Source organism: Phaethon aethereus, assembly GCF_964289735.1.
Source record: "Phaethon aethereus genome assembly, chromosome: 5".
NCBI classification, from domain to species: domain Eukaryota; kingdom Metazoa; phylum Chordata; class Aves; order Phaethontiformes; family Phaethontidae; genus Phaethon; species Phaethon aethereus.
In genome coordinates, this window is record NC_138579.1 from 55,853,118 (window position 1) to 55,873,894 (window position 20,777).

General features: G+C 41.2%; 1 protein-coding gene across 1 annotated transcript; it reads left to right on the top strand.

The window, feature by feature from the left end:
• Positions 1-6,335: 6,335 nt before the first annotated feature.
• Positions 6,336-19,879, top strand: UEVLD (UEV and lactate/malate dehyrogenase domains; the record flags this gene model as incomplete). The annotated part of the gene is made up of 12 exons (XM_082000458.1): positions 6,336-6,588; positions 8,557-8,641; positions 9,294-9,356; positions 10,101-10,264; positions 11,020-11,155; positions 12,493-12,617; positions 13,229-13,334; positions 15,206-15,376; positions 16,774-16,947; positions 17,516-17,600; positions 18,258-18,381; positions 19,715-19,879. The coding sequence occupies exons 1-12, from the start codon at positions 6,379-6,381 to the stop codon at positions 19,877-19,879; spliced, it is 1,608 nt and encodes a 535-aa protein (XP_081856584.1). The 5' UTR covers positions 6,336-6,378.
• Positions 19,880-20,777: the final 898 nt, after the last annotated feature.

Sequence of the window (20,777 nt, forward strand, 5' to 3'; positions counted from 1 at the left end):
GCTGCATGTGCAAAGGGAATGTGGTTTGATGGCAGTGTGTAGTGTGAGATGTGGCCCAGGGCTACGGGGAGCCCTGTTTACAAGCAGTATGAAAGATGCTGAAACTTGCAGGAAAAATTATTTTGTAGAAGAATATTTGCTGCCATATGCAGTTAGCAATGAGGTCTGTACCTCAAAACTGGTAGTTTAAATCTAGCCTTGGTTGGTGTCATGGTTTAACCAGTTGGATGGTGCTTTTAAACTGATAGTTACAACGTATAAAATGGTCACAGTGTAGTTCACGTACACGGGTGACTTACTAGTTATTCAGAAAAAAGATGAACACTGAGATAAATAATGCTCTTATTTGTGATTATTTTCAGTCCCGAACCCAGTTTGGGTTCTGTGAGGAAACTTGTTCCTGCCTCTTGTGTTGCAGTTGGTCTTCATTTATTCCCCAAACTTCAGTATCTGGGACGATCACTGGAGCATATTTCAGAAGTGCAAATTTTGTCCATGGCATTTAATATTTGTAAGTTTGACTTGTAATTTCCATTCCATTACTCTTAACTCAGTTTGGACAACTCGTAGCATTGCATGATTTTCTCCACTGGAGAAAATTCGTTGAAACACTTCCTGAACTGTAGTTTCATGTTATTGAGAACCCTTTCCCTAGGATTTGCTCTAAGCTAGCATACCTAGAGATACAAGATGCCCACAGGTATGAAAGTAAAACAGTAAAAAGGATGCTGTTTTCCTCTGGTATGGAGCTGAATAAAGTTCAAATGCCACATGCTGTAGAACTAGTTCCGTGTTCCACGAGACTGTTACTCTATTTTCCCTCTTCCTTAGCATCTGAAGAACTGCAGCCTATTTTTGGTACCAAGTCTCAGAGAAAACATTTCAGTCAGTAAGAGGACCCATACTGCTGGCAAAATGCTATGTTTTTGAATACACAGAGTGTGCTTTTATGGAGAAAGGACTTCTTTAAAAGAAGAGTTGGATGCATTACTCAATAAATGCAGTTTCGGGAATTTCCTATAGCCTGTTTGGTAAGAATACATGCAAAATGCTACGGTGTCATTTGTAACAGCACAGTGTTGCCAGTCACATTGGCTTTACCGGATTATTTGTGTTGAAAGCCAATATGCATTTAACAGTTTTTCTAGAGCAGAGACAGTGTTTGATAATATATGACTTCATCCTGAAAGCTAAGTTTCATATTTTTTGCCTCTAGAAATCATATAAACTTAGAATTGACACCAAATCAGAGAGATGTTGGTCCAAACTATGGCCAATAGACAATCAAATAGATTAAAAGAACAAACCTTCTTGTAGTAGATGAAAAATTAGTATCACAGAATCATTAAGGTCGGAAAGGACCTTCAAGATCATCAAGTCCAACCATTAACCCAACACCACCATGCCCCCTAAACCATGTCCTGAAGCGCCACATCCACACGTTTTTTGAACATTTCCAGAGATGGCGACTCCACCACCTCCCTGGGCAGGCTGTTCCAATGCTTAACCACTCTCTCAGTGAAGAAATTTCTCCTAATATCCAATCTAAACCTCCCCTGGTGCAACTTGAGGCCATTTCCTCTCGTCCTATTGCTGGTTACTTGGGAGAAGAGACCAACACCCACCTCGCCACAACTCCCTTTCAGGTAGTTGTAGAGAGCGATAAGGTCTCCCCTCAGCCTCCTCTTCTCTGGACTGAACAACCCCAGTTCCTTCAGCTGCTCCTCATAAGACGTTTGCTCCAGACCCCTCACCAGCTTCATTGCCCTTCGTTGGACATGCTCGAGCACCTCAACATCCTTCTTGTAGTGAGGGGCCCAAAACTGAACACAGGATTCGAGGTGTGGCCTCACCAGTGCCGAGTATAGGGGCACGATCACTTCCCTACTCCTGCTGGCCACACTATTTCTGATACAGGCCAGGATGCTGTTGGCCGCCTTGGCCACCTGGGCACAATGCCAGCTCCTATTCAGCTGGCTTTCAACCAGCACCCCCAGGTCCTTTTCTGCCAGGCAGCTCTCCAGCCATTCTTCCCCAAGCCTGTAGCGTTGCATGGGGTTGTTGTGACCCAAGTGCAGGACCCGGCACTTGGCCTTATTAAACCTCATACAGTTGACCTCTGCCCATTGATCCAGCCTGTCCAGATCCCTCTGCAGAGCCCTCCTACCCTCCAGCAGATCAACACTCCCACCCACCTTGGTGTCATCTGCAAACTTACTGAGGGAGCACTCAATCCCCTCATCCAGATCATCAATAAAGATACTGAATGAGACCAGCCCCAGAACCGAGCCCTGGGGAATGCCGCTTGTGACCGGCCACCAGCTGGATTTAACTCCGTTCACCAGAACTCTCTGGGCTCAGCCGTCCAGGCAGTTCTCTACCCAGCGAAGAGTAAACCTGTCTAAGCTGCAAGCCGCCAGTTTCTCCAGGAGAGTTCTGTGGGAGATGGTGTCAAAGGCTTTACTAAAGTCCAGGTAGACAATGTCCACAGTCTTTCCCTCATCCACTAGGTGGGTCACCTAGTCATAGAAGGAAATCAGGTTGGTCAAGCAGGACCTGCCTATCATGAACCTGTGCTGGCTGGGCCTGATCCCTTGGTTATCCTTCAAATGCCCTGTGAGCACTCTCAAGATGAACCACTCCATGATCTTCCCTGGTACGGAGGTCAGGCTGACAGGCCTGTAGTTCCCAGGATCCTCCTTCCGGCCTTTGTTGTAGATTGGAGGCTTGACAATGTGACACCCGTCATCTGGGACCTCCCCTGTTAACCAGGACTGCTGATAAATGATGGAGAGTGGCTTGGCACACTCCTCCACCAGCTCTCTCAGTACTCTTGGGTGGATCCCATCAGGCCACATAGACTTGTGGGTGTCCAGGTGGCTTAACAGGTCCTTAACTGCTTCCTGCTGGATTATGAGGAGTTTATTATGCTCTCCATCCCCATCTTCCAGCTCAGGGGGCTGAATATCCTGCAGATACCTGGTCCGGCTATTGAAGACTGAGGCGAAGAAGTCATTAAGTACCTCAACCTTGTCCCCATCCTTGGTGACAGTGTTCCCCACCATATCCAGTAAGGGATGGAGATTCTCCTTGCCTCTCTTTTTGTTGTTAATATATTTGAGGAAGCATTTTTTGTTATCCTTTACAACTGTGGCCAGACTGAGCTCTAGCTGGGCTTTTGCCTTTCTAATTTTGTCCCTGCTTGACCTAACAAGATCTTTGTACTCTTGAGTTGCCTTCCCCTTCTTCCAGAGGTGATAAACTCTCCTCTTTTCCCTGAGTCCCAGCAAAATCCCCCTGTTCAGCCAGGCCGGTCGCCTTCCCCGCCAGCTCTTCTTATGGCACATGGGAACCGCCTGCTCCTGTACCTTTAAGATTTCCTTCCTGAAGGCTGTCCAGCCTTCCTGGACCCCTTTGTCCTTCAGGACTGTCTCCCAAGGGACTCTCTCAACCAGTGACTTGAACAGGCCAAAGTCTGCCCTCCGGAAGTACATGGTAGCAGTTTTGCTGACCCCTCTCCTTACTTCACTCACAATTGAGAATTCTATCATGTCATGGTTGCTAAGCCCAAGACGGCCTCCGACCATCACATCTCCCACGCGTCCTTCTCTGTTTGTAAACAGCAGGTCCAGCAAGGCACCTCCCCTGGTGGGCTCACTCACCAGCTGTGTCAGGAAGTTATCCTCCACACACTCCAGGAACCTCCTAGACTGTTTCCTCTCTGCTGTGTTATACTTCCAGCAGATGTCAGGTAGATTGAAGTATGTCCAGTAAAGGACATCGCATCACTGTCTTGCTACCACCCATGGATGGTGTAAGGCAAGGTGTGTGTATCTTCAGGACCGCATTTAACATAATGCCCTCGTTGCTCATGGAGCTATCAGTATCTCCCCATCTGGCCGTGTTCAACTTCAGCACTACCCTGAGTGCTTCCGGCCTGCCTCATACCACTATGGCTGACTGAAGCTAGTGTGTAAACACACACAGATGAAGTAAATAAATGGCAGAAAATATCTTCAGGAATGACAACTGTACTGCTGGCTTCCTTCTTGCTTAATGCTTGGGAGGTGCTGGGCTAGGGAAGTCGGGAGCTAGCTTCAGAAACTGAAATACAGAAGGGAACTTTAGTGACAAAAGGTAGAGATCAAGTGATGGTGGAGGGGAAAGTAACTACTAGAGCACTGGTACAGGGTGGTACATGGGGTAGCAAGGCTGCCCACAGAAGTGTGGGCAGAACGTTAGCCTGCTAGCAAGATACTTCATTGCCTAGAGATTAGCTGGCATTAGGATCTGTTAATTCAACATGGAGTTATTAATTGCAAATGAAGTTTAGGGCAGATTTTGAGTCAGAGGGCACAGACACAGTTCTGTATTTAAAGGAGAGTTTGAACAGTGAGTACTAAGAAATTTGGATCTGTAGTTTGGGTGCAGGCTTAGTCACAGGTGACCGCTAAGCCTTGCACAGAAATGGTATTACCACTCTTAATAAGACAGTAGTGATACGTCACTACCAAGGGCATGTTATTACTGTTCTGGTTTCTATGATTATTTTGGTTATGTATGCACATAGAGATTTTTTTAAAGTGTTTCTAAACACCTAACCTACTAATAACTGTACATATCTATCAGAATTTCCCAGTTGTTTTTACTGTGAAACAAGGAGAAATTTAAAATTTAAATGCTTGAGATTATTAAAAATTTAAAAGGACTGCTTTATTCTCAAACATTAGTCTGTGCTAGGACCTTTGTGAACCAAAATGGTTTTCCAAATGTCTTTTAAAAGGGTTTAGATAAATGTTCATGCAGATCATTCTGTAACAACTCATCGTAGGGTTCGCTATGTTTCTAACCTCCAAAAAGCCACAGAGTCTGCAGGAGGCTGGGGTGAAAGCAGCTGCCATTGAAAGGGGTGAAAGCATGTGTCCCAGACCAGAGCTCTCAGGGTCCCAGTAAAGCTTTAATTTCCTATTCCTCCTACCACAAAACCCAGGTTGCTCAGAATACTTACCCCTGTTTACTGAGAGTCTCTACCACAGTGCCCACCACCCCAGAGAATGCAGCGTGCAACGTCATACTGGTCCCCGAGACAACCTTCCTCCCTCCCCTCTTCAGGGCAGGGGCTTCTCTGGCCCGGTGGGCTTGGGGACACAGCACCTGGGACACTGCTGGCCTCGCACATGCAGTGCAGAGTAGGGCTGGGGGCTCAGAGGTGACATGCCGGGTCGCTGCTGCTGTTTCATGCATCACTGCAAACACTGCAAACACTCTCCCGGGGGTCAGCAGCTTCTGCACAAATACGGGCCTCAAGGAAGGGTAGGACCAAGCAAAGTGAGACCACCAGGAAGGAGGAAAGGCGGTTCTCACCATATCTCCTATTCACAAAGAGCCAGTCCGTGGTGAGTTCGGCATCCTGCCCTATGCCCCTCACCTATTCAAGAGGTCCCATAACCCTTTCCCCCTCTCCCTGGGGTTCACAAAGCCCCAGCTGTGAACTTCTTCAGGAGATCTTACTGCTTGTAGAATCATGCTACTATCATGTTTGGTCTGTTCTGTTATGATCTGGCAGTTTTCTGGTAGGTTATGGGCATAGGCTTGGCATTTGTCTCCATTTACCTAGCTGAGCCCACAGTGTTTTCCACTGAATTGGCCATCAGGTTTTCATGGCACACTCTCCAAAAGGCAGTTTTCTGGTATCTTTACTGTGTGGTAGGGAGGCTTACGAAATGTGAGCTAGATTAATATAGGGCAAGAAGTTCATTCCAGATTTTTATTTACATACTGGTAACTCCATAAAGTTGCAAATCAGTTGTGATACTGTCAACACAGAGGCAAGAAATCCCTGAATCCTTATAATATCCGCATATGCATACTTTATAATATCTGCATATGCATATCTCCCCTATTATTGCACAAAGCCAGATTACAGTCAAAATTGTGAGAGAAGAAATAGAAAGGAAAGGAGGACAGTAGCTGAGTGCTGCCATCATGTCCATAGCCAGGTGCTGACATGCATTAGAAGCGATCAGCTGGAGGAGCATTTGTTCATCTCCCACATGGGTTCTGTAATGTTTTTCTGCAGATGTCATTTTTCCAGTGCAGGACATGGCAGGCATACTCCAGGACATGCCCTTGCCAAGCGAGCGCCCCAGGAGCTGCAAAACCTCTGTTCTCTGTCTACGAGTGCCACATGTGGCACACGCTTGCCTGTTGTTGTGAAGAGCATGGCTAAGCAGGCTTCTGGATAGCTGTAAGGTGATTTTTTTCCCCACAGATTTCAGCCGTTTTTAGATGCTGCGGCCTGGCTGGCAGGTTGGTGTATACCATGACAGGTGGAAATGGCACCCAGCCGCACGCTCTTTGCATTCGTCTGTCGCAGTAATGTACCGTCGCGTTTATTTGACCTGCCGCTCACAGATCCATGACGAAGAAAATACAAAGTTTGGGTTTTTTTTTTTTTTTCCACCGGTGCCCCCGGGGAACACGGGCCGCCGTCGCCCCACGCAAGGGCCGCTGGGAGGCGGCCCGTCCCCGCCTGCCGCCGCCGCCATGGCGTTCTCGGAGGAGGCGCTGAGGAAGCAGCTGGGCAAGGTGCGCGCGCCCGCGCGGGGAGGGGGTGCGCGGGCCCCTCCGGCCGTTGAGACGCCGCCGCGGCGCGCCGGGTGGGGGGAGGCTGAGGCGCTGGCGGGGCTGCGGCAGTGGAAGGGTTGTGGAAAATGCCGACTTTTTAGGCGGGGTGGAGGGGAACGGAGTGGCTCGCCCGAAGCAGGAGGGGATGGAGCGTGCGGTTGCGGGCGTGGGAGATGCAGCGCCTGGCGGCCCCCGGCCGGCGAAAGTTTCCGCGAGTCAAAAAATGGGGTGCTGGGAGGGGAAGGGCAGCGGTGAGGGAGTCGTGCAGCTCAGCCACCCTCCCCTTCCCTGCAGGCACCGCGGTGCCGCCTTTAATTTCGTGATCGTAGCTTGTACAAAAAGACTTCTGTCCCGTTCGGGGTGCAGGGTTTACTGCAACTTTCGCGTGGAGTTGCGCCACGCATAACCTTACGCCTGTGGTTCAGGACACGGTAACAGGTGTGATGTGGTACATGCGACTGAAACCTTACTCTGCATTAAGTTATTAATTTCTGTGGGGATTTTTTGTGACAATCCCTGCATTTGTATCTCCGTGCTTTAGAAACAGTGATTTGTTTTTATAGCATCCCTCTGAGGTAAAGATGCTTTAATTTCCGTATGAAAAACTGAGGTATGCGTATTTAAATTTTGGGCATGCCAGATAATTTTAGGTGCAAAATGAGAAAGGTCTGTATCTGACTCGCCTCATAAATCTCCTGATCTTTACAGAATAACAGAATACTTAATAGAAGTGCCTCATTTTGCATTACAAATAAGAAGGGGGTCAGCCGGGGAAAAATGGCTTTGGTTTCACAACCAGATGTGTCAGCATTTGTGAAAATGTGTTAAGTTGTGTAGACACTCCTAATTTGAGTACCTTTGATTATTTTTTTTTCTTGCTTGACTTTGCAGTATCCTGTAAGATTGAATGGGGAGAAGCTGACTAAAAGGTGTTTCTTTTCAGCAGCTTTGTGTTTTCTTGTACAAAGTGGAAAATAGTCGTACCATCCACGTAGCTGTAGTATTGCTGCTGTTTCTGGTGGGTGCCTTACCGAAGAGATCGTAGATTTTAGCTACTGCTACCGTCACGAGTATTTCTGTGTGCTGTGCAGTGAGCAGCTCTTTAAGGCATTCTCAGGCCATAGTTGTGTTTGGTTGGGCGAGGGTTCCAGGATAACTCCAGATGTCCTAAAATAAAAAGCAGATGCTCTAATCTAGGAAATGGAAAATACTCTTCATAACTTTGAAATGTGGGAGGATGCAAATCTCTTGGCAGTTCAGGTATCGGACTGGCTGGGGACGATCTAAATGAAGGAGCAGTGATTAATTCCTGCTGGTATTTACTTTCACATTTCAAGCATCAGTACTTCTGTTAATCTGTGGGCAGGTTTTCTGCAGGCGGGAAAGAGGGATGCATTATTTTGTTTTGATTTTCGCAAATCTCAAGCACAGGGGAAAAAAATTTCCCAAAGGCTAGTTACTTACACATTTAACATGTTTGTGGAAATCAACATCTTATGAAACGCCTTTAAAATGTGTGCAGGTGGATCTGAGTTTTTAGTAGTAACTGTGTCAGTAATAAGACAGCTTTTTTCTAAGAGTTTTATACTTTTATGTTGTTTTTAATTATTGTGTGCAGAGGAGACTAAACTTTATCAAGCCTCTGCTCACACAGCTGTGAGGGGAAGGAACAGTGTATAAGGAGTGATGTTCAGAATTTGAGTTCTAACGTAGCAACAGTAGACCTGTGATACCTTTAAAGCTTTTTTTTAAATCAGATTTTTTTGTAGTTTATTTCACACCAAAACTATTTATAATACTACAGGTCATTATTACCTTCCTCTTCTTGTGTTTCTACTTGGTTCCTTTTCTCTCTCTCTGGTGATGAAAGAAGCAGCCTTTGAAATTAAACATTTTTTCCTGGTCTTTTTTTTTCTCCCTCTTTCCCAGTATAAGTTCAGAGACCTGACCATAGAAGAACTAAAGAATGTTAACAAGACCTACCCTAACTTCACATTCTCCATGGACACATACAGTAAGAAGTCATACAGTTACTTTGAACTAATTGTAATTCTTACTTGGCATAGATTTCAGACTGTGTGGAATAGAATCTAAACAGTGTGAATATCTTTCAGTTGTGTTCCTATCTTTATTTTGACTTGCAGTAAAATTTCTCATGCCATGTGATTATTTTTGAATGATCTTCCAAGAATGCACACATATAAAAACCTAAGTGACTCATTCTCTAAATTTTATTTTATTTTAACTTGTCAGTAATTATAGAAGATTGATGTTCTTTTAAATTTTTTATATGTAACAGCATTTTTCCCATATCCCATGACTGTATTGAAAGCATTTTGATGTCTTTAGCTTATCAAGTGTAACTTCCAAAATCCCTCAACCTAACTGAGAGCCCCTAAAACACCAGAATTACCCAGGACAAGGGGTTTTCAGACTAATGATGTGCCTAGTTGTACCAATGCAATTTTCATTAAGATTCCATTAAGGAATTATCTCAAAGGGGGAAGGGGAATCTTAGTAACATTTTAGCCTTGGTTCTTTCAGGAACAGTATATTTGATTTCTAAAGAAAAATTAGCGTTATATATTGCTAGTTGTGGATGGAATTGCCATGCCAGATTCAAAAGGATTTATTATTATTTTTTAAAATCACATTTTTAATTTCAGCCTTCAAAGATGGATCCCAGAAGGACCTCCTGAATTTTAGTGGTACTGTTCCAGTGAAATACGGTAAGATAAGTCAAATATCATTTCCTTACCGGTTATGAATCTAATTGTAAAATATGTTGGGTACTGCCTCTTAACAATGTACTGTGCAGCTTCTTTAAAAGTGGCTGTGAGGGATTTTGCATGAATTAGCAGAAGCCACTTCTACTGCATAAACAAGTGCCTTCATGCACTCATCGATGCTGAAATAAGGTGGTATTAGATAAGTTAATTAACTATTAAAAAATAATGTAGTTTGAGATTGTGTAAGCAAACTCTTTGGTTCTAATGGAGGTTGCATGAACTCTACAAGCCCTATGCTTATATAGGCTGTGCCCAAAAATAACTGGTAGGTAAATTTTTGTTTTTAACTTAAAGCCTTTGAAGTCTGAGGTAAAGCTTTCAAGAGATGCCTCTTTGCATCAGTTGTTGAGTCCTAAAATAAGTATGAAATGGGTAGCTCTAAGAGTTTTCTTTGCCTGGAAAAGGGAACATGTTGGCTGAGAGAATACCCTGGGAAACAAAACAATAATGACACTTTGTATTAAGAAAGACACAATCGGTAGCACTTCAAGTTGATCCAGACAAGTCTACTTTTATTAACTAGCCGAAGTAACATAAATACTATCCAGTGTGAATCTAGAAAGTGATCTGTCAGGCTTTTTTTCTTTGTTATTGGGAAGTGCGAGTCACATGCACACATGCCTGGTTTTTAGTACCTCTTCTCAATGCAGAAGTTAGCAGTGGCTTTTGTTTTGTGTTGAACAGGTAATTCCTATAACATACCTATTCATCTGTGGATTCTGGATTCTCATCCCTTTGCTCCCCCCATTTGCTTCTTGAAGCCAACTGTGAACATGGGCATTTCCGTGGGGAAGCATGTTGATGCTCACGGCAGGATTTATTTGCCCTACCTGCAAAACTGGAGCCATGTAAGAGGTGGAGTGGCTGACGGGAGGAAAGTATTTGGGAATAAAGCATGGTATCATACGGAGATCAATGGAGAGGAGTGGATAGGGTTTGGGGCTTTTTGTTTTCTGCATTTTTGTTAAATATGTAATGATTATGCAAGCAGAAGCAGAATGTTACATCTCTTGAAATTACAGTTTTCAGACTGTCTGAAGTGATTGTAAAGGAAGTTATAAGTAATTGTAAGGAAGATTATTTTAAGCTGAAGGAAAAAGGGACTGAACTTTGTTATAAAGCAATATAAGCCTCGTGACCCTTTGATACTTTTTCCTTTTGTTGCTGTGAATAATGAATAATAATACTAGACTAATTGACCAGTTTCCTCTGGAAAGTTTAGTGGAAGTTCCTACCTTTTGGGTATGTCTCTTTGAGCAGAACTCTGAAACATTAGCATAGAGATTCAAAAGCCAGTACTGTTGCTAAATGATTTTATGCAGTGTATTAAATAACTTAAAGTATTTTTTTTTACTGCTACGCCAGTAAAAATTATATAATGAATGCTAGTTTTCTGAAGTAGATGGGATATGTTTTTCATGACTGATATAGAAATTCTCAGGCTTTTCTTTACCTTAAGTGTTTATGTAAGTGTTAAGGGTGTCACTATTGTGATTAAATTTTGTATAGCTATGGTTCTTTATGAAATACTGCCGTTTACAGCTGATACCACTATATGAAATAGCTAGTCAACTTTTTTATCTTCTGTATTGCTATATTTCAGCCTAAATCAACTGTCATTGGATTAATCAAGGAAATGATTGCAAAATTTGAGGAAGAGCTCCCTTTGTATTCACTGTCATCTTCTGATGCAGCCAGGCAATCGGAACTTCTCTCCTACATTGCAAAGATTACTGAAGGTGTGGATGTTTTAATATATTTGTCTGTAATGTTCCTACACAATATCTGTTTTATTTATTGCTATTACTTGATATCACAAAGTTGCCTACACAATTTTAATACCTGAATTTTTGGTGTTTGCGTGTTCACAGTGTTTGGCATTTTCTCTGTATGACCAAGAATGCCTCTTCTGAACCGAGAGCTCAAATGAATTTGAATGAGCAGCTCATTTTGGATGTTTGCATTTAAGCCTACTGAAAAATGCTGTAGACTTGGTACTAGTCATTTGTTGGAAAGTACTGCAGCAAAACTCTATGTGAGATCTTGAGGAAGAGAAATGTGATTTTATTATAAACAAGTTGATTTTACCCAATCACAGTCATTCATTCTCTCAGATCTCATTCAGTGACACTCTCGCATCCAGTCGTAAGCCCTGATGTCTGACCACCATCTACTGGTGTGCAACACTGAGGACAAGGAGCGCTGGCTGTTGAGCCCATACCATGTCTCTTGGGTTCTTCTTCTTCAGTGGTGACAAGCTGATTTCGTACTTGTCTTTTACACCCTTCAGGAGTCGATGCTATTTAGCATTTTTGCCTCATTACTTTATCTCACTCATTGTAAGTCTTGGGCAAAACTACTGAATTTCACAATTCTCATGTTTTCCTTATCTGGGTATTTTAAGGCTCCAGTCCTGTTGTTCTTCATCCTGACACATTTCCTTCAGGTCAGTCTTTTCTTCTTCCTTCTTCTAGTGAAATCACAGATGGTGATCTGTGGCAGCTAGTGTAAACCTTTCCCTTTAGCCCTTTTCTGCTGTTTCATCTGGTAATTGCGCACACATACATGCTTGTGAGCATATGTGTGTGTGCGTACAATACACATTTCTAATCAATCAATGTTTCTGTTACAAATCTCTCTGCATTATAGTTAGAATGAGAATCATTGTGTTACCAGTAGCATTGGCTAAACAACCTCAGATCACTGTATTTTAATCAAATTCCATTTTGCATGTCTTTTCAAAATACAAAATATTTTACAATTTTCTGACCATGGCATATATTCACACCTGTAACAGTAGCAAAGGTTTGTATGGTCTTAGCGTCTAGCTTCTTGATATTGTTATGCTCATATTTTCTACTCAGTGAAAAAGCATTCCTATCCAGAGAGAAACGTTTGTGTTTTACACCTTGTAAGTTGAGATGAATTTTCTGTGGTCAGGCTTGACTGCCATTTTGAAGAAGTTTATGTAATTTGGTTTAACTTTGGCACAACCCTGATCCTTTATGAAGCAGCAATACTTGTATTGATAGAGTGTGGGCCAGCACTTAAGTTTGTGGTTTTCTTTTAATTGTAGGAGAGACTGACATGAAATCAAATAGTAAAATTGGTGGAGGCAAAAAGGAAGGATGTTTTAACAAAATTACTGTTGTTGGAGCTGGAGACCTTGGCATCGCATGTGTGCTAGCAGTTGCAGCAAAGGTAGGTAATTATTATAAATAGCAACAGACCTGATTAACAGAGGCTTCCGACCTAGTTCTTTGTGTCTGACACATAGAAATAACTCAGCAGTTTTAATAGCCATGTCACTGCTTATGTCATTTGCCTCTTCAGTTAACTTATGGACACACAGAAGTGTTAGTTTCTGCCTTGTTTTCTCAGTCAGCTTTTTAAATACAAATGCTTCAATATTGAATTAATTTATTTTGAAAATCCTTAGTTAAAGAGCTTTTGCCTGAGTGGTGGCCTCTTACAAGTGGGATCTCCTAGTCCGCTGGAAAAGGATAGCCTGTAGACGGTCTATACTTCATTACAGTTAATGTGCTCAGAGACAACAGTAACATAAACATTTGTAACTTCCCAGAGGTGGTTTTGTGAGTTTTTATTTGTTTCATAATGAGTACTTTTCCATTAAACTCACTAAACAAAATTCTTTCTCTTGTGATTTGACAGTAATTTTGGTCAGTAATTTTGTTTTATACACAGTACAACAAACACTGGAATTGGAGGAATACTTGTTTTTATTCCTGACCCCCACAAGAACAAGTTTTGGTTTGTTTTATTGTTGATCTGCATTGTTTTTAATCATACAGAGTGCTGCAGATAAGGTGGTTCTTTTGGATCTTTCTGAAGGTGCAGCAAAAGGAGGGACCCTGGACTTGGAGGTCTTTGCTCTGCCAAATGTGGAGATCAGCAAAGGTATTAGATATTGTTTCTGGAGTGGGAGCCAGTACTGTACTATGTGTGTTTGTGCTCGTTTTAATGAGAGCAGGACACATGGGGAGATATGGAGGCTCTGGCATATAGGCCATCTTTTTAAAATGATGTTGTTATCTTTTCATAGCATCTTGCTTTTCTTTATCTTTTCAGGGCAAAATTTGGAAGGGGAGGTTCAGCAAAGCTTGCATCGCTTTTACTTCAGGCTTTTTTCATTCTGTTTATAGAGGTAGAGGTGTGTGAGTCTGCACTTCCAGAGTAAGAGGCTAATGCTGAAAATGGACTTGTGCAGAAACAAGAGAAGCCAAGCTAGTACTTCAGTGTCATAGGAGGAGAGAGGGAAGGAAGGAGGGGAAAAAAATGTATGTATGTTAGGGAATTAGCGATAGCTGTGAGAGCAGTGTTAAAAAGGCTAATAAATAAAGTTAAGTTTCAAAGTACTACTTTCCTAGATTAATCTTTATTAAACATGCACATGGCCAATAGTTAGTTCTTAATCATTATCACTGCATATTCAAACAATTGGTTCTTAACAATCTTGTTCTCAACTAGCTGTGAGTGTACAACTCAACAGAGTCCATGCCATGTCTCCGTAATTAATGATGATGGATATAGTCTTTGATGGTCTTAATCACAGAGGCTGAGGTCATGCAGCTCAAAAGCTCTTCCACAGGGGAAGCTGAAACTGAATTGAGCAACTTCCCCATTCTTTCTTGCTTGTCTGTGGTGGTTTTATGTTCCTTGCACCCTCTGCGAGATGAAATGGGGGGGCTTTCTTGTGCTTCTGATGTAATTTATCTTATTTCAGGGACAGGGACTTGTACTGGTTCCACCAGGCATCTTACTTGCTTATTCAGCACCTGACATTGCCTGCTTTACATCCTTTGATCTTACCTTGCAGGTTTTACTGCTAGCACATTTTTTCCTGAACCCTGGTTGTGCAACTGTACCACAAATCTGTTTGTGTCTTTGTGGTTACCTATTACATATTTACATTTAGCTGTGGTACAAAAAGCTTGTATGTTGTTGCTGGCTATGCTGTTAGTAGTGTTACAGTATTACAAAAAGCTTATACGCTGTCACCTGTTATTTTAGTATGCTTATATCTAGGGTTGGGGCAAGCTGGTATTAATTATATCCTCCTTAGTATGCTTCCAATTTGTCAGTGCACTAGGCCTGTGCTTTGTCTTCAGCTGGTTCCAGAAGTGGTGTGACAGTGAAATTACCTTGCTTCTGTGTCCAAACTGATTACCTGTTATGGTACCCAGATACTGAGTTACCCGCTCAAGGCAACTTTGACTTATGAATTTCTGCAGCAAATGTAGTTGTGTGTTTTCTTGGGCTAATAAATATATGTCCCTTACTTGAGTTAATAAATAGACTGTTGGAACACTTTTTATGGTTGTCTACATGTCCTTGATTGAGCTGTAAGATCAAAAATTACAGAAGCTTGAGATAAAGAAGTAAAAGTCTTTCCCCTTCTTTAAGAATCGCAAGGAGCCTTTTCATGGATGTATTTTTTTTTTCTCTCTTGCCAAGAAAACTTGGAAAAGCTTATCTAGACCCTATCTAGATGTCTTCTGGTCTCTGTTGTGTAACCTTGGACAAATTGTAGTCTGCCTTATGTGTTTGCCAGCTATGAAACAGGAAAAGTAGTTCTGTGGGAGAGCTGTGCTTTACAGATGCTGTGGAAGTGCCCCAGAATCCACATTGGGGGATACGGGAGGAGACAGGAGGGGAAGAATCCCTAAGCTGGATGCTGCAGTTCAGCCTTTAGGATGGCTCTTTGTTTTGCATACAAAACTTGGTCGAATGACATAAATTTTAAAAACATACTATCTTTATGCTTTCAGATTTTTCTGCTTCAGCTGATTCAAAAGTTGTGGTACTTACAGTTAATTCTCTGGGTAATGCTCAGACTTATCTTGATGTCATACAAAGCAATGTGGATTTGTTCAGAGGAATTATCCCAGCAATATCACACTACAGTCAGAACACTGTTCTCCTTGTTGCTTCTCATCCAGGTATGTTGGTACTTAGCCTAATGTTCTGTCCCTCAGCTGGCTTTCTCTTTGGCCTTTTTTAAAAATATGTTACAGCCAAATACACCTAGTCAAAAATTTTTGCTACTCTGAAAGATGTTTTCCTTTTCAGCTTTGAGCAGGACACTGTCTTTGAGAGTTTTTTCTTTACTGTTACCAAGATAAAAGAAAATAGTGTACTTTGTTTTGTATAAAAGGTAAGTATTTCTGTATGTTTCTGTATGTAGTTTCCACCTAACTGTAGCTACAAGATTAGCATCCATTGGCTGTTGTCTTGTCAGTTGTGAGTTTTATGTATACATTTCTCCTGTGCAGTAAGGATGTATGTGCGTTATGTGCCATATGATCAGACTCATAGACTACTAATGTACATAATGTAGTGTTGATAGTAAATATTGCAGCTACGTTTTGGTGGAAAGTTTAAATCTGTTAGGTCAGTGATACTGTGAACTAAGGCAAAGCAAAAACACTACTTAAAAGGGAAAGAAGTATATGTGAACATTTCTGTCCTGTAAACACACTGAAGACAGGCCTCTTCTATTTCTCAAGTGCTTAAAATCATGGAATAGTTTGGGTTGGAAGGGACCTTTTAAAGATCATCTAGTGTGACCCCCACTGCAATGAGCAGGGGCATCTTCAACTAGATCAGGTTGCTCAGAGCCCCATCCAACCTGACCTTGAGTGCTTCCAGGGATGGGGCATCTACCATCTCTCTGGGAAACCTGTGGCAGTGTTTCACCACACTCATTGTGAAAAATTTCTTCCATCTAGTCTGAATCTGCCCTCTTTTAGTTTAAAACCATCCCCTTGTCCTATCGCTACAAGCCCTACTAGTCTGTCCCCGTCTTTCTTATAAGCCCCCTTTAAGTACTGAAAGGCTGCAATAAGGTCTCCCTGGAGTCTTCTCTTCTCCAGGCTGAACAATCCCAACTCTCTCAGCCTTTCTTCATAGGAGAGGTGTTCCATCCCTCTGACTATTTTTGTGGCCCTCCTCTGGACCTGCTCCAACAGGGTGCTTCTTACTCTTCCTATCACTTAGAGCTGTGGAGATGGAGAAGTGAGTGCTTGCCAAATGAAAAGAAATTAAATACTGGCTGAATTAAATTTAGAAGTATGTGAGATTTTTGATTGAGGGAAGCATGGTGACTCATTCTGAAGTTTCACTTCTCTTAAAACTTTGCTTGGGCTGTGAATTTTCTTCACCTCCTCCCCTCTTGACTTGGTGTTTCAGGTTGAAATAAACTACTGATCTGTTCTTAAATGCTTATGCCTTTTCTAAAGTAAATGACTTTGTCCTGAGTTTTTCGTAACTGTGATTCATGGTTGTGTTGAATTTTGAGTCGTCTTTTATTGTCAACATATTTTTCTTTCATATATAGTTGAAGTAATGACATATGTGTCATGGAAGCTGAGTGCATTTCCCAAAAGCAGAGTTATTGGAGTAGGTGCCAACCTAGATACTGAGAGATTTCAGTATATACTGACAAACCTTTTGAAAGCACAGGTGCTGGCAAAAGATGCTTGGATTATTGGTGAACAAGGGGAAGACAAAGGTAAAGTGATACTTTATTATGACTATGAGTATATAATGTCCTGGCAGTGCTTAAGTAATTGAGTAACGAAAGAATAATTGAGAAAAGTAATGAAGGTAGTCATAAGTAGGGTGATAGATTTTCACGATGATGGTTCTAAATAATACAATTTTGATGTGTGCCCGAGACTGTAGACCTGGAGTGGTAGCAAAAGTATTTTACATTTGTCACAGGAAAAAAATAGAAAATTCACCCTCAAATGCTTTTTATTTGGTATAAGAATATAGGTTAGAGGTACAGAAGGAGGAAGGAAATGTGGTATAATATATGGTAGGTTACTGCTAATGTAAGAATTACTACGTATTACTTCATTTTTAAGCAAGTGTCTCTGGCCAGGTGCTACTATAGAGTTTATTTCAACAGTCCAGGGAACCTTAGAAGGTCATCAACTATATTTGGGTTTGTGTAGGGGAAGGAAAGTTTGGAAAGCTTGAATTTTTAAAATATTTTTTTCTTCTTCCCACCTTATCTGGTACCTATTTTAGTCACTGTTTAGATGTGCATCTAAATGTTGGTTGTTTCTGTTTAGTACCATCATGGACCAGTTGTAATTTAGTTGCAAATCAAATGGAAGCAATGGCTGCTCGTAACTCAAGGGAAAAGGTGGCTAACAGGTAATGCCACTATAATCTTAATTTTTTTTTTTCTTCATGTTTAGGCACTTAATGTTAGCAGAGTTTTTTTCCTTCAGCTCTTTATGAAAAGGAGGAAGTTTGCTCTCAAATGTTCACACATTGAGTTTATAGGAAATTACAGGTCTGGGTGTCATTTACTTTCATATACGTGTATATGCCCAGTATTCTTCTGAAGTTCTCAATAATGGTGTGCCTGTAACTATCTAAGGACAAGACAAGCTTTGTAGAATATACACTAGAATAGTAGAGCTGACAGTTCAATTGTGATCTTTTAAAAAAAAAAAAATGTAGACAAGCCTTCTGGCACACTTTTCTTAGAGCTTGCATGGAAGCTGTTTACTTCGAAGTGAAGTACATGTGTGGATCAATTTACCTGATCTAATTAGCCACGTACCAGTTACACCTCTTGACAGAAAACAGAATTATTATTAGTGTGGGTAAAATATACACAAAGAAATTGTTTAAAGCAGTTCTTTATTCCCTTCTGTTGTTTTCCAAAACAGAGAATCATGTTTTTATAGTATGCTTTACCTGATGTGGTACATTTAATCTATCTTTTGGGTTTTACATGTAAACCAAAATAGGAATAATTAAAACCTAAACATCATGTTTTTCTCCTTTTCCTGGTTTATATAGAGCTATGGAAGTTCTAAAGGGAAAAGGCCAGAGATCTTGGTCTGTGGGGCTCTCAGTTGCTGATTTGACTGACAGTATATTGAAAGATAAAAGAAAGGTTCATTCTGTATCCACTCTGGCAAAGGTAAATGTGTTACTAATATCTTTTGGTTGGCACTGTTATGACATTATTTATACTGAATTTGACCATTAATTTTAGCAGCAGAGACATCTCACTTAAAGTAACTGTTCTGAAGTAGCACTATTTCCATTACTTTCTTGTAACAACAGCTTTCAATTCTAGTCCAAAAAGGAGCAAAAATCAGTTGTTGTGTTAATTTGAAACCATTATTAGAAGTGGATTATTGTCCCAAAAATACAAGAGCCCAGAGAGAAAATATGTTCAAGGTTAATGATCAGCTTCCCCGGAATAGCTGGATTTGGCAAATGAAGAGAAATGTGTGTCACAGTTTCCAAGTGATCAGTATTGAATGTAGATTTTTCCAGGGGCCAAGAGAGTGCAGTATCTTTTATGAAAGTATAAGATGCATTTTCTACCAGTATTTTATCTGACTGGCTTTGAAACAGCTGCTATTTTACCCCTTGATACTTTACACTGAGAAGATGATGAAGCTATATTTAACTTAAAATTGTAGACTGAACCTTGTTTAAAGTTTATCCTAACAGGCTTCATTAAAGCATTGTCATTTCATATGAAGAAAAAAAACATGTAGAAACATTTACTTGTCACTTCTATTTACAGGCTTCAGAAGGGTGATTTGCATGTCCCAGTGCAGGGAAGTTGAGCAGGCTGCTTATTCTATCAAGTACAGACATACACCTAATTTCATCATTATGTTTTCAAGTAAAGTTTTTAATTGTTTACAAACTAAATACAGATATAGAGGAGTGACAAGTCTCTTAAACTGCAGAGTAACTGCAGAATGTCAAATTCCCCATACAGACCCTAAAAATAAACAAAATCTACAGTGTAAACTTGAATTATAGGTATTTAAGTTTAATGAATACTCTCACAGAATGAATCAATACTTGAAAAATATTCCTTGGATAGCTCTCTTTGGCTGTGTATTTTAATTTCTTTTGTTCAGTCCTAAAAGAACTAATGATGCTGTACTATTAAGTGTCCCTGCTTGTTCTACCTAGGAAACTGGTTAAACAGTGTTTTACAGTATAAACTTTGCTGCATTATTGAGGTCTGATATACCTATATTGGGAAACTCCTCCAAGTGTGGCATGGTTCAAGATTTTTTTTTTATCTGCACAGTAATATTTTACAGTTTCTATGCAGTAACCCATTGCACAGGATCTAAGATAATTGGAATTTGACCTACATAACACATGCCATATGATGGACTATCCTTGTTTAATTAAAATAATCAAGTTATTTTGTGTAGTTCCATGCTTCAGACAGAGCAGAAATAAGTAACTCTGTGACATTCGTCTTTGTGTTGTTTCAGGGATGTTGCAATATAAACAGTGAAGTATTCTTAAGCCTACCATGTATTCTTGGAACCAATGGAGTGATTGAAATGGTCAAACTAGAAGAAGATCCACTAGTGCAAGAGAAACTGCAAAACAGTGCAGGATCAATTCACGACCTTCAGCAGCAGCTGAAACTGTAAGCAAGCACAAAGGAATCCACAGTGTCTGCTCACGAAAGTCGGAAATTTGTTAGGCAAAAAGGGTTTCTTGGTATACACAGGTTTCCATACAAAACAAAAGTGCTTTCTCGGTTTCAGTTCAAATTATTTAATACTGCACCGCACAGTAATTTCTTATTTTAAAAGTGCACTTTTGGTAGCCAAAATGAGGAGGGTAATGTGCACGAATGTTTTACATAAATTCAGGTGACACTTGCCTGTGGTTCTTTGTTGCTAATTATAGCCTGATTCTTGGGTTATTCTTAGCTCCTTTGCACCTCCTTAGGACACAGTCTTGGAGAGCAACTTACCCATCTCTGTGGAAACTCCAGTGTGTAGAACCAACTAGAATTCTTCCTCCTGGTTTTTAAGTGCTGCATCAGGGGCTTGTCTAGAATATGGTCACACTCCAGCTTTCCAGGGCACTGGGGGATGCAGTTCAGTAGCCTGATCTTTCACACCTATCACAAATGCTCTTATGTCAATGTACTCCTGCTTATTACTAAGGGGAAAAAAAAAAAGCAAAAAGCGTGACATTAGCAGCACCCTTCAAACCTGAAGTATTGCGTATGAATCTGTTGTATGTTTACTGATGTCTGAGACTTTCTGGTCATGACTTGTTGGCTCTTATTTTGTAAGGATGTTCAGAGTGCTAAAGCATCTGCCATTTTTGGTACATACATGTAACACACTTACCCTGTGCAGCATTGGAACAGGTGCCCTTCCTGAAAGGGAGGAGCAGGGGGTGGGCTTCAAACAAATATAAAATCTCACAGTTGAGTAATGCAGAAATATCTGTGAGTTCAGGCCTTGATCCAAAGCCAGCTGATGTCAGTAAGCTTTACATCAGCCTGAGGAGATCCCTCAGAGGAGGCAACAG